Source organism: Lutjanus erythropterus, chromosome 2 (genome assembly GCF_056507025.1).
Source record: "Lutjanus erythropterus isolate fLutEry1 chromosome 2, fLutEry1.hap2, whole genome shotgun sequence".
In the NCBI taxonomy this organism is placed as follows: domain Eukaryota; kingdom Metazoa; phylum Chordata; class Actinopteri; order Lutjaniformes; family Lutjanidae; genus Lutjanus; species Lutjanus erythropterus.
The window spans coordinates 18,357,661-18,370,915 of NC_139318.1; the positions used below are offsets into that span (position 1 = coordinate 18,357,661).

At 38.2% G+C, this 13,255-nt stretch overlaps 1 protein-coding gene across 1 annotated transcript in view; it reads right to left on the minus strand.

The window, feature by feature from the left end:
- Positions 1–3,057: 3,057 nt before the first annotated feature.
- The window catches only part of vstm2lb (V-set and transmembrane domain containing 2 like b), a 33,788-nt gene continuing 23,590 nt past the window's right edge, over positions 3,058–13,255 (minus strand). The window contains exons 2-4 of the mRNA XM_084744430.1: positions 6,366–6,535; positions 4,325–4,369; positions 3,058–3,564 (exon numbers count right to left, since the gene is read on the minus strand). Coding sequence (XP_084600556.1) covers positions 3,262–3,564; positions 4,325–4,369; positions 6,366–6,535 — 518 coding nt within the window. The 3' untranslated portion in view covers positions 3,058–3,261. The remainder of the gene's footprint in view (positions 3,565–4,324; positions 4,370–6,365; positions 6,536–13,255) is intronic.

Genomic DNA, 13,255 nt, shown 5'->3' on the forward strand with positions numbered 1-13,255 from the left:
AAAACAAGGCTTGAGAGCTTCTGCAGAAGGCAGTGTGTGTGTTGCACAGTAGCCGGCTGGAACTCAACCATTTAAATGTATATAGTATACGTATACATGAGTGCATTTATTTAATGTTGGGATTGTATAGAAAGAGACTAAACTGAATTTTTACCATTCTTTAGCAGATAACAGAAAGTGTCAGTCTTCCTCTCATCCATGACATGTATTAGTTGAAACACCAGTAAATGGGATTTTGCCACACAGTTCACATCAAGGACACATGAGGATCTACAAACCAATTAGTATGTGCTGCCAAACCACAGCTTTCCTCTACAGAGAACATTACTTATCCACACTCTCATTTGTCTTGCTCCAATACACAGGAAAGATAAATAAGAACTTAAAGGACCGTGGATCAAATGAAAAAATGGATCAAAAACCCTGGTCTTTCCCATGACACTCTTGTTACAGCAACATTGTTTAAGCGTCCTGTTTGCTTCTGCTCATCTAGTGTAGTGATGTCAATCCTTCTCACCCAACACATGAGAAATATCCAGCTTCTAAAATATCCAGCTTCTATGTTAATTTGTTGCAAAAACAAGACTCTTATAACCATGTCATGACACCTACTACGAACCTGTCATTATTGGAAAATTTACATTTTTTGATATCTCTTTGTTACATCAACTTGAAATTGACTGAGACAAAAGTGTAATTGTATGACAACTTGACATGGTTTAACTACAATTTTAGCTGTCATGTTATTTTATATTTTACATGTTACATTAATTATGGCATTATACTCCTGTTTTTATTCTCATCCTGTCTTTTTTTATGTGAATCACTTAGTGTGTATCATTTCTTTGTGTTCTTTGAGCTACATTGCTTGTATAAAAGGTGCTATACAAATAAAGTTGTTTATTCTTCTTCTTCTTCTTCTTCTTCTTATCATTATTATTATTATTATTATTATTATTATTATTATTATTATTATTATTATTATTATTATTATTAAGTCCTTCATGTTCGTGACAGGTGTCCTGACATGGTGATGACAGTCTGCAAATGACTAATATTTGCTTTGTCACTAGAATATTGACTGAGGCTCCCTCATGCATTTCTCAGTATGCTGTCTCATCGACAATCAGTGTGCAAACCTTTCAATATCTGTAAATTCACTGAAATGTTGATTTAATAAAGTACTGAGCTGAATAGCAGAACTACAGAGAAAAAAGACCAAAGTAATTTCAAATGAATGTATTTAACAGAACAGATACCAAACAGCAGCACTTAGAATAAACACAGTCAAAAGGAGAATATGACTTGGATGATAAACTCCGTAAAAGTCATATTGTGGTTGGGAAAATGATGATGATTAACATACTGTAGTTGTGTTTCTTGAGTCATTTGGTTAAGTAGTGGAGTAAACTTTATTTAAATGATAACAGTAAAAGTCTACAGTGTCAGGTGTGAATAATATACAGAGGAATTTATATATTATCTCAATGTAATGAAAGCATACATATTTTATGTTGACAAACATTCTAGTTGTGGTATATAAAGCTAAATACATAGTGTTTAAACAAAGATCACATAAATGAAATCAATGCACTTGCCAGAGAAGCAAGTGAGAGAAAAAGAATTTGGTGATCTAAGTCTGACCTAAATTATTTTCTCTACTGTGTTTATGACTTAATATCAGATAAAAGGGTTTTGCCAGGACAGTACCTTAAATTATTTTTGTCATCTGTGACAAAAGTTTTATCAGGACCATCATCAAGTGTTGTAATACTCATTGAAATGATACTTAAGTGAATTAGCTTTTTATCAATCATGTGTCACTTCCATGTGTGTGTGTGAGTGATCACTGGAACTACAGGTTGTTCACAGTTAATCTCGAATACTACCGGAGTGATCAGTCTAATTTTTTAAAAATCTCATTCATGACTGTATGCTGAAGGACCCGTGAGATTTAGAATTCTTAAAAAAAAAACTCGAAAAACAGTTTTGTAATGACTTTTATGCCTTTATATTTCCTTGGTCGGAGGCATTAGGTTATCAGGTTGTCCAGTTCTCGTGAATGCCACATCTCAACAATGCCTTTAAACTTGACCCAAAGGTTCACTTGGGCTCAAAAATAAACTGATTAAATTTTGGTTTGGTGGTCAGAGGTCAAGGCTCATATCCATTCCCTTCTCATGCACGCAATATCTTAAAAATGGTGAGGACATTTTATATCAAAAAGGTCAAAGGTCAAATTCACTGTGACATCACCTCTCTATCAGTCCTCTGTATTCCTGGAATCATTAATGTAGCTTCCACTTTGCCAAAAATATACTCTATACCTTTTTAATAAATTCTTTCAAAGGTACAAAACAATACAACTACAACTTGACTGGTTGGTGGAGACATACGAGACATAAATTCTTTTTTTTTTTCTGCGGCAGTTGTGGCGGTATTGCAGTAGGTGCTTCACCATATGTTGCCTGACAGGGCTCCGCACACTGCTTAGTGCACTCTTCTAGTTTTGACCTATTTTTGGAGATTTTAAAAAAAGTAACTTAGAGAAATTACTGGTGAAAATCCAGGCAAAACATTTTTCCTCTCTTGTTAAGTCAGAAACACAGGAGAGAAAACAACTTAGATCAGACTCAGCTAATGGATCACCCATTTTTTCTCACTTGCTGCTCAGGACTTTCATAGTTTTCAGATGAATGAAAAAAAGCTTAATTTGTTCTTTATTTCTTAGAAAGCATATACATTTTGATACTGTACAGCAGCGTTTGGCACATGTTTTGGTAAAAGACAGTAGAAATGGCACATTGCAAAGGACATGGTCTGTTCTGTATCTGTATTTCATGAAAGCCATGACAATTCTGACTCTACAACGCCATGTGCTGCAACTTGGTGAGGAAAAGTTCTGGCCATCGAAAGAGTCCCGCTCAGATAAACTAACAAAATAAAAGTTCTCTGTTATTTCCACCTTAATGTCACATTAACACAAATAAACCAATAAACATTAGTAAATAAGCACAGAGACAAGTAACAAAGCAACAAAAAGAACACAATCGTGTGTACAGTCAATAAAATTGTGCCCTTTATTGGCATTCAACAGCATTGGCATCCAAACAGAAATATTAAAGATAGACAAACAAACCGTGAAACACAAAGGGTCCAGTTACGTCTGATGCCTCAGCTCTGTGGTGACGTGTGTGTTGATGACTGTCCCTCTTTAGAGATAAGTCATGAACATGCAGACAGACAGGCAGACTGCACACTCTACAGCACACAGCTCTCGTTACAGTCAGTGGTGCTGCTGGCTGATCTCCTCTTCAGTTCCCTGCCCTCTGCTTGGTGCTGCGGGTGTTTCCCCTCAGACCGGTGCCCTGGCTCCTGCTGCTTGACGTCATCCGACCCCTGACTCCTCTCAGGCTCCACCTGGAGGTAGGCGTGAACACGGTGCTGCTGCGCCACGGTGCCGCTGAAGTCAATGACACGACACTCATATGTGCCCTCGTCTGACGGCTTAACGCTGGAGAGACGGAGCTTGTGAGAGATGTTGCTGCCGGCCACTTTTACCACCTAATGGGGACAAAATATGATGTGCATTCTTATTTAAGGCCATGTGGTGGACACAATATGAAATCAAACCTGCACCTACAAAAAAATTATTTATGTGTACACTATATTTTCATTGCTTTCCTGTACTATCAGATAGAGCCTTTTCAAACTGTAAACTGCCATTATATAAGCCAAATATCACTTTTGTCCAAAGCCACCAGACTCTTTTGGCAAAAAGTCATTTTACTCTGCAGAACACAGGAGTTTCTTATCTATTACAGCCTTGATCAGTTAGTTCATTTATGTTATTGTGTGTCTTTGGTGAACTAACTTATGAACTAACTTTTTAAAACACCAATGTCATGGGGGCACCCCTATAGCTCAGTTGGTAGGGTGTGTGCACCATGTATTGAGGCTATCAGACCCCTGTAGCGGCTGCTGGTTCAATTCCTGCCTGCAGCACATTTGCTGCATGTCATCCCCTCTCTCTCTCCCCCTTTCCTATCATATCTTCAGCTGTCCTATCTAGATAAAGGCAAAAGCCCCCCAAAAAAATCTTAACAAAACAAAACACCAACATCACACAATATCAAGGGTGTGGTGGATAAGAAAGGGGTGAAAATATTCCAAATATAGCTTCTACTTGTCCAGACTGAGGGTGTGCCATTTAAAAAAAATCCAAACTACCCCTTTAATGAAGCACCTATCAATGAATGGAAATACATCAAGCAAAATCATCTCATTTTCTTTGTGTTGACAGTTGAAGCAAGATCAAACTCACGCTAATTTTAGTGGCATCTTTGGACGTTTCCTCCTGGGGTACGACCTGTACAGAAATATGGATGATGCATTAGTGACAGAGGGCTGATCGGGGCTGCGCTTTTCTAAAAACATCTCATGCCAAAAATAATCTCATTTCATTGACTTACAAACAGCAAAACATTGCAGCGGACAAACACGTTTGATGTTTTCTGCAGCATTTCTTAACAAAAACTTCCCTGGATTACCGATCTGTTGTGCTGTAGTTACCATTTTCTCCGGTGGTTGAGCTTTGTGTGAGTGCGTATGCATACTTATATGTGCATGTTCAAATGTGTGTGTATGAGCACACACTCTACGGCTCCAAGCACGTAAGCCTCTGAGCAGGAGAGTGTGTGTGAATGTGTATGCAGAGGCACAGAGGTATTCTTTTGGGCATAGGTATGAATTATGCATGGAGCAGAGAGAGATTTTGAAAATCTATTTCTTTCTCAGTGCCAATTATAGTGTCTAGAGGCACAACAGGGGAGCCTGAGTTCCCCCATGATGGGAGAGAGTCAACCTGTTCCCCCAGTGCTGGCAAATGCTAATCAGCAATTATCCCTTCGTTTTCGTGCCAGAGGGTTTCTGCCATGGCTAATATTGCATTTCCTCCTGCCTGATATACAGTCAGCTTTACGTTCAGTCCGAGCAGCTCCGTCCATACGAATTGAGCTGCAAAAATGGAAAAAGGGAAACTGAAAATGGACTTTTATTCAACTAAACAGATAAAAAATAAATGCTCAACCACAGAAATAATATGGTTTTCTGAGTAAAAAAAAAAAGCCCTTTGGTTTTCTGTTGTCCTTTCTACTTGTCGTCACATGATAGCTTGTTTGGTAAGAGAAATAAAAACAGAATTTTCTAAACACGTACAATATGCAAAGAATGAGTTGGTGATCCACATATGAAATATTTAAGTTAGACAGTTAATTTCTTTTTCTTCTTCTTCTCAGTGAACAACTTATTTTGAAATGTTGTATATAAATATGTTACCTGAAAAAGTGTAATTCTGGTGGATAAATAATATTATTGATGTGGTATTTGACATCTTGTTACAGCGTTGTCTTGTAATCTGCAATGGATGAGCCCAAAGTTTAGAAGGACAGAAATGAAAACTAGTTGACCCCTTGGAGAGTTTGAATGTTTCAGCTATTAAACGATGACTTTTACTTACCTGCCACAACAGTTTTTACTCTTAACTATGTCAACTGTTTACTCATTACTTCTACCTAACCATTTGATCAGTTTAACCATTATTTTTTAGCAAACCATTTCAAAAGTTTATTTCAGCCAATAGGCAACTTGAGGGGTGGTCAAGCAGGATGTCATCCCCTTTATTAACAAAATGACCAAAATGCATTCCCCTTGTTAACCTGCCACCACCTTCTCCATCATCTAATAGCAGACTGCAAGGACAGAGGGGTTTTCTACTTTAATATGTTTGTCTATTCTACCAAATCTGACTGAGGTTTGTGCAAGTTAGAATCTATGAAACTGACCATGGCTCTGAAATATCAGTAAATCCACGGCACTGTCCTCGGTGAAATAAATCGCTGAAATAGCAGACAACTTTGAGTCTTGCCCCTCTGTCATTTTCATCTTAGAACTATAATATTCTAACTTTTACACAAACTTTCCAGAAACAAAAGAGCTGTACATGAGTTGGTGTGCTCATGGCAGGTGAACGACACAAACAAAAAATTTTTTCATGCACTCATGTGCATAAACATGTGTTTATGTGTAAAAACTGTCTCAGGTTATTTCTGGTTACTGGAAATTTACTAAAGATCAGCATCGTACCAATTTCAAAGTCTATTTGGGTATTTATTTTTCCCTCAACACAAACATGTTGGTATATTTTCTTTGCATCAAATGTGGTTAGTTCTTTGAGTTAATTAACAGAGTTCTCTATATACCCCCTGGCACCTGCAGAAGTGTACCCCCTGAGCTACAAGTACCCCTGCTGGGATGCTCAGCACATACATAACAAACAAGAAAACCTGTTTTCCCTCACGGCTTACGTTATTAGTGATCTGGGCAGACTTCTCCTTCCAGTCTCTGTGGTCCTTGATGTACCACCACTGGATCTCCAGGGAGTAGGAGGGAGAGCCTGCCCCACGGAAAGAACAAGCCATCTCTACATCCTCCCCGCTCTGCGTTGTGATGTCGTGTGGAACCTCTGTAAAGAGAGCTGCAAGAGAATAAACATGGAACAGAAATAACATAAATATTAAGGGGAAATGATGAGCTTAAGACATCCATAAAACAACAGAAACACAAATACTAAAGACTTCTATTTCTCTATTTCTTTCTTGGCTGCCTTTTTTTGGCTTGATCTATCATCAATTATCTATAGTGTACATGTACAAACTTTTACAATTTGAACACTATTTTGTCTTTGTTTCTAGTTTAAAGGAAGCAGAATATAAATTGAACTGAAAGGGTGCCAAGAAGGTACGTTGTATAATTCTTCTGTTGATGGTTCAGCAGCCTGAGCGGAACATTTTACCGATATACTAATTTGGAAGTGTCAATGCTCTTCAATCCCACACACTGAAGACCAACCACCTACACAGAGAACATCATTTTTCCTGGACTGGCTTCCAGTAATGGTCAATAATTCAACAGAACAGCACATTTTCCATCACATAGCATCTGACTCAGCAGGCAGTACGTGAGTGGGGGGTACAGTTTGTAATCCTTCTAGTCTGCAGAAGCTCAACGAAAATGGAGACATCAACTGACTTAAATGTGCCTTTGCTTATGCTTTCTTAAAACACATCATGAAATTCAGTCAACCCACTTCTATCAAAACCACAGAAATAAAGATAATACTCCCTGTCCATAAGGCACCATGTGGTGACTGTGATTAAATAAAACAGGGAAAAACAAGAAAAAAGAAAAGCATGAATCATGAATGATGCTATCATTAAATTAATGGAGTTTTTTTCTTAAAAACCTTTTATTCCCCATCTCTTCCGATTTTGCAATATTACAAATTTCACTTGACTACTACAGGAAAAGATTTTAAAAGCTCAGATCAAATCAATGTTCCTGGCAACTTCATTCATTCATTTTCTGTAACTGCTTATTCCTCAAGGGTCGCGGGCTGCTGGAGCCTATCCCAGCTGACATTGGACGAGAGATTCACCCTGGACAAGTCACCAGTTCATTGCAGGGCTGACACACAGACAGACAACCACTCACACTCACATTCACACCTACGGGCAATTTAGAGTCACCAATTAACCTGACATGCAAGTCTTTGGACTGTGGGAGGAAGCCGAGAACCCAGAGAGAACCCATGCAGACACAAGGAGAACATGCAAACTCCACACAGAAAGACCAGCCAGGGGATTCAAACTCAGGACCTTCTTTCTGTGAGGCGGCAGTGCTAACCACTGCACCACCGCCTGGCAACTTCATATTAAATGAAAATGATAAATATACAGTTATTGGAAATTACTTTAATACGACATCTAAGACTGTGAAAGAAACAGCGTGAACCCAGACGACATTTAAAAATGATATGAAATTAAACTTGGTGGCTTTGCTCTTTTGTATAATTAACTTCTACACATACAATCAATACAAAAACCTTGCTATGGTTATATACCATGAAGTGTAATCTCATTATAGTCTATTTAATGTCGTGCAGGCAATATTCATACAGTATTGACAATTATAATTATAATATATTAATATACTGCACAGTGAAAGTATAATGCACATAAACTATCCAAGGAGATATGCATTGATTAAATCCAAATGATCAGTATCACACCGCATTGAGTCACACACACCAAATACACACTTCCTCCTCATCTCACTCATTTACCTCTCACATTCTCTCTACCAGTCTCACTGATTGCATTGATTTTATATGAGCATATTTAAGAAATATCACCAGAGTGAGAGTGCTGAACAAATGATTCTTTCTGTTGTGCTGCTGTGGGCATTTTCCATATAATTTCCTATATATTTCATAGCTCTTGTAGCTTTTTGCATAATTTATTTAGTTTTTGTTTTTAAGGCACTTTTAACAAAAGCTGAAAATTTAACATTATCTTTTCCATATCTGAAGTGTTAAAGAGTATTTGTTAGGTGAGAGTGGACTGAACTGAAAAATGAACTAGTTCATGTTCATAGTGTTATGGTTTGGAAATTTTGTTGGTCACTTCCTGTTCTATTTTGCAGTCTTGGTCCTCCCTCGTGTGTCTTGTTTTTACTTCCTGTCTTTGTCTGTTTTCCCGCTTTTTTTGATTGTCATTAGAGTCACCTGTTTGTCCACCTGTCTCTCATTAGTTCTGTCTATTTAGCCCCTGTGTTCCTCTGTGTCAGGGTCAGTTCATTGTGTTTCTATGTCAGTCAACCTGCGTCCCCTGTGTCTCCCTCCCGAGTTTCTACCGTGTTATTTTTCCCCTGGACTGTTTTTTGAGTTTTTGTGGATTCTGTTTCGTTTGACTGTGGATTTTTACCTCCCTTTATCTGTTTCATTTGTTTAATTTCATTAAAACTTTCTTGACCTGGTTTCCTTCATGTTGTCTGCTTTTGGGTTCTCCCCCTTGTTGAATTTGTATCACATAGTTGGATTTTGGATTTTGAACTAACTTCAGTAACTGAAATGAACTTGTTCACATTCTTTTCTTCCACTGAGCTACTGAACCAATCCCAAGACTCCAACTATTACCACTGTCCACTCCCCAAAGTAAACAAATTACTCTATACTGCTACAGTATCACAGACATTACTTTTAAAAGTCAAGAAATGTGTCTGCAAACACGGTACTTATGAGTTCACGTTCATCAGTTGCAAAAGTCTACATTCAGTTCACCGTCCAACAAAATCATGAGTTCAGTCAATGAATGTTCTCTTAGTTCAATCATCCCCAACACTGAACACAACACTAATTATCACCTTACAAAGTTGATATGATGAAAGTATTAGCAAACAGTTGTTTATATACTTATCTGACACACACATTTCAGAATTAGCAGTCATGTTTGTGGCCACCTGATAAATGTAATACCAATACTTCTTTTCACTCTGTTTTAGTCTTCAACTTATGAAAATGCCTGAGTTCTGTTTTTGACACGTGGGAGAGAAAAAAATGACGTCGTTGCCGCTGTTCACTGCACTAGATCTCCATGCTGTGTTTATTATTTTCTTTTTTTTAAACATGAGTAAGTTGCAGACGTGGTTATGAGATTCTGAGACCCAGCAACAATATCTCCCTACACCACGATGTTTCACTGTGGACATCATATACCAGTTTGGTAGAAAACACCCAACCCTAGCACAGAAGGTTTACAGAGAGATTGATGATCGAAACAGCTTCTTGCTGCTGTTAGACACAGGTTTACAGAGAGACTGAACCAGAACAGTAAAATCATGGGCTCTGAAACCAAAACAGTGAGCTGACAGATGCTATAGAGGTAAAGAAACTGCAGTGTTGGCTGATAATTGTGGGTTCATCCTCTTTTACATACAAATATTCATTTGATTCATTGTTGATAAAAAAAAAGGTTACTGCAGCTTTTAAGTTGCTATTTGAAGAATTTATATTAATCCCAGAATTGATTCTGAAACTCCCTGCTCCAACTAAGAAACCTACCAAACACATCAGAAATCTTTCACTGATTCACACTCAGCATAATTTTGAATAATTTATTAGGGCTGGGACGACACACTTAACTCCTGATTCAATACTATCATGATACTCGGGTGCTGATTTGATATGTATTGCAATTCTACAAATACTGCATTTCGATATTACGATTTATTGCAATTTTTTTTTTTGCTTTAACACTGGACCGTGAGAAACAGTTGAATCATAGCCTACATGACTGTCTATCATGATTCATATTTCTAAAACAATTTACATCATGTCAGTCATTCTTTGAGTTTTATCACAGCAGCATCATCGCTATACTGCACATGAAAGTAGTAAACTTCTGCTGTTCCTGCTTGTCAAGTAGTGAGCAGTAAATAAAATATAGAATATAAATACATGTGCTGCCCTCTCCTGGCACACAATGTCTCTTCCAAGTAGCAGCAGTATTTTGAGTTTGACTTTTGACCCTTCAGGTTTGCTGTAACTGGTCAGTATTGAGAACTGTGCCACGTTGTTGATGTTGATGTTCACAATTGTTTAGATATTACTGCGATCATGATGCTATTTTCCAGTTAGCACATCAATAGGAATTCCCCTTATGTGTTAGCATCAGGCTAACAGACAAATATTTATATATTCAAAAATTTAAATCACATTCAGGAATCATTAAAAAAATACTTGGTGGCTTTGCTCTTTTGTATAATTAACTTCTACACATACAATCAATACAAACACCTCGCCATGGTTATATACCATGAAGTGTAATCTCATTATAGTCTATTTAATGTCGTGCAGGCAATATTCATACAGTATTGACATTTCTAATTATAATATATTAATATACTGTTCAGTGAAAGTATAATGCACATAAACTATCCAAGGAGATATGCATTGATTAAATCCAAATGATCAGTATCACACCGCATTGAGTCACACACACCAAATACACACTTCCTCCTCATCTCACTCATTTACCTCTCACACTCTCTATACACTATAACAGGCTCTGAGAAAAAAACAGGAACAGGAACGAATACTTTCATGTTATCTATTCACTCAACCAGACCAACTCTTTAGTGAAACAGTGATAAGTTTCATGTATGGCTCATCAAGTGTGATAAGAGAATAATTCTCTGTCAGAGAAATTCACACAGATTAAGTATTTCAAGACCAGGTGAGCAAAGACAGAAGTCAGTCACCGTGTCTGTAATTGTCATTCAGTCTGCCTTGTGCAAGGCTGACCCAGTGATGAACAGGAAGATGTGAGGAAAAAAGGTGAGAATAGAGGAGCGGTAGTGACGGCTTTGGTGTTGTTTGACTGACTGGGCCCTCAGGAGTCGTGCCCTTGATGCACCGCTGCTTGTGGCCAGGCAGTGGCCTCATTTGTCAGGAAGAGATGTACTGTAGGGATGGAGCCGGATAGGGGCCAAGAAGGGTAGAGGAAGAGGAAAGAGGGGAAAAGAGAGAAAAGAAGGACAAGAGCAGAGGTGAACTGAGGCAAGTGTGTTGAGAAGAAAGAGATGAGAAAGATAGATGGCAAAGTGAGGAAAAGTGAGACGAAATACTGAGAGAGGAGCTGTGAAACACAGTGACTGAATACACACATTCTGTACACACATACCAATGAGAAGGAAATAAGAGGACTGTAAAAGAAATGTACAAGAATGACATATGAAGACGTATGCAGACAGAGCAACATATACTCAAATGCACTGAACTCTGATTGGCTTACTGGGAGATCAAAAAATGTGTTTTTCTTTTCAACACAGAGGAGCCTTGCACTGAGCATATCTGAGTAGATGTCAAGAAACAGGAAAGGAGAAAGTTGACCTAAGTTAAACAAGGACCCAGGCGTGCTGTTATTGGAGCACAGAGCAAAAAGAGGCTGATCTACAGAGGATCAATATCTGCAAGCAGTAAAGCTCTTTCTACACAGACATTCTGCAATAGTTCCACAACGAAAGCTCGCTTCTATACTGCCTTAATGTTTTTACACTGAACCAAGCAGTGCTAGCGTAAAGCCATGACAATGTAATTTTACAGCGTGCCAGCATTATGGAGGCAAAAGAGGTGTGGCATAGCACAACAGCTCACCGGTCAACAAGTTAATTACACAAAAGAGCACTGTGATTACTTTCCCCATTCTCCACATACCTACTGAGAAAAAGGGGAATTACAACAAGTGAACATGTATTGCTTCATATGCACATACATACACACTGATGAACACAAAAATTACTCCAACAAACTGTTTCTTCTCATTTTGCAATGCCTTACAGTATGTAGGAACAACTTGGAATAATATATATCAATATTTCTCAGTGGGAAAAAAGGGAAAAAGAACTTGGCACAAAGCATTTCAGTCAATGTTCTTGCAGAGAGTTAGTTCAGCTGAAAGCTGCATCTGTATTCACAGACCAGAGTTGCTGACGCACTAACACAAACTACAAATAAACACATTTTCTTTTTATCCCTGACAAGCTACTGAGTCATTTTTGAAACCACAAAAGCATTCAAATCCTTGTGTATGTGTTTAATTCTTCAGCTGAGAGATAAACGTTAGCAGACAGCCCCAAAAACAAAATCTCTCCATATGTTGGACTGACGGTCTTGGGAATGTTTCCCTCATTATGTAAGGTGTAAAATTGTTGAGTGTGTGTTTTGTCATGTCAGCAGGCAGCACTTGGTGAAAATAGCACACTCCAGCCACTTGAGAATATCTCTGTCTTTTGCTTTTTTGTTGAGCTCTCTTCTATTATGCAAATTCTCCTGAGGTTGAAAAATAACAGGTGAGATAAGGATACATCTCAGTCACACTCAGCCTACCTCTCCAGTCCTGTTCCATCTCCACATTACAATATGAGTGAGTCATTATTATAATGCTGACAGATTGGAAGGCAGAGAACATGCTTTCTTCCTGGTTTCTGAATTTCGTGTCAGGAGTCAGCTCTCATGCAGGACAGAGAATGTGCAATCCTCAGACCTGTCAGCTACAAGCAGGTCATGACAGGAATGGTATACAACACATGACCTGAGGCTATAACATATGAAAACACATGGCCTGAAGCTGTAGCATGTAAATAGATATTGCCTGAAGCTATGGTATGTAACAATAAAAAAAACATGATGCTGTGATCAGAGTAAAACTACTAAAATACAAGGACACTCAGAGAGTTCAACCCTCCAGCGAGGCCAAATGCCATATCCTGCAATCTTAATGAAAAATAAGAAATAATTTGTGTATCTGCAACGTGATCGGCTCCACAATGGCCCAGGCTTCATCCTTCCACCAAGTTT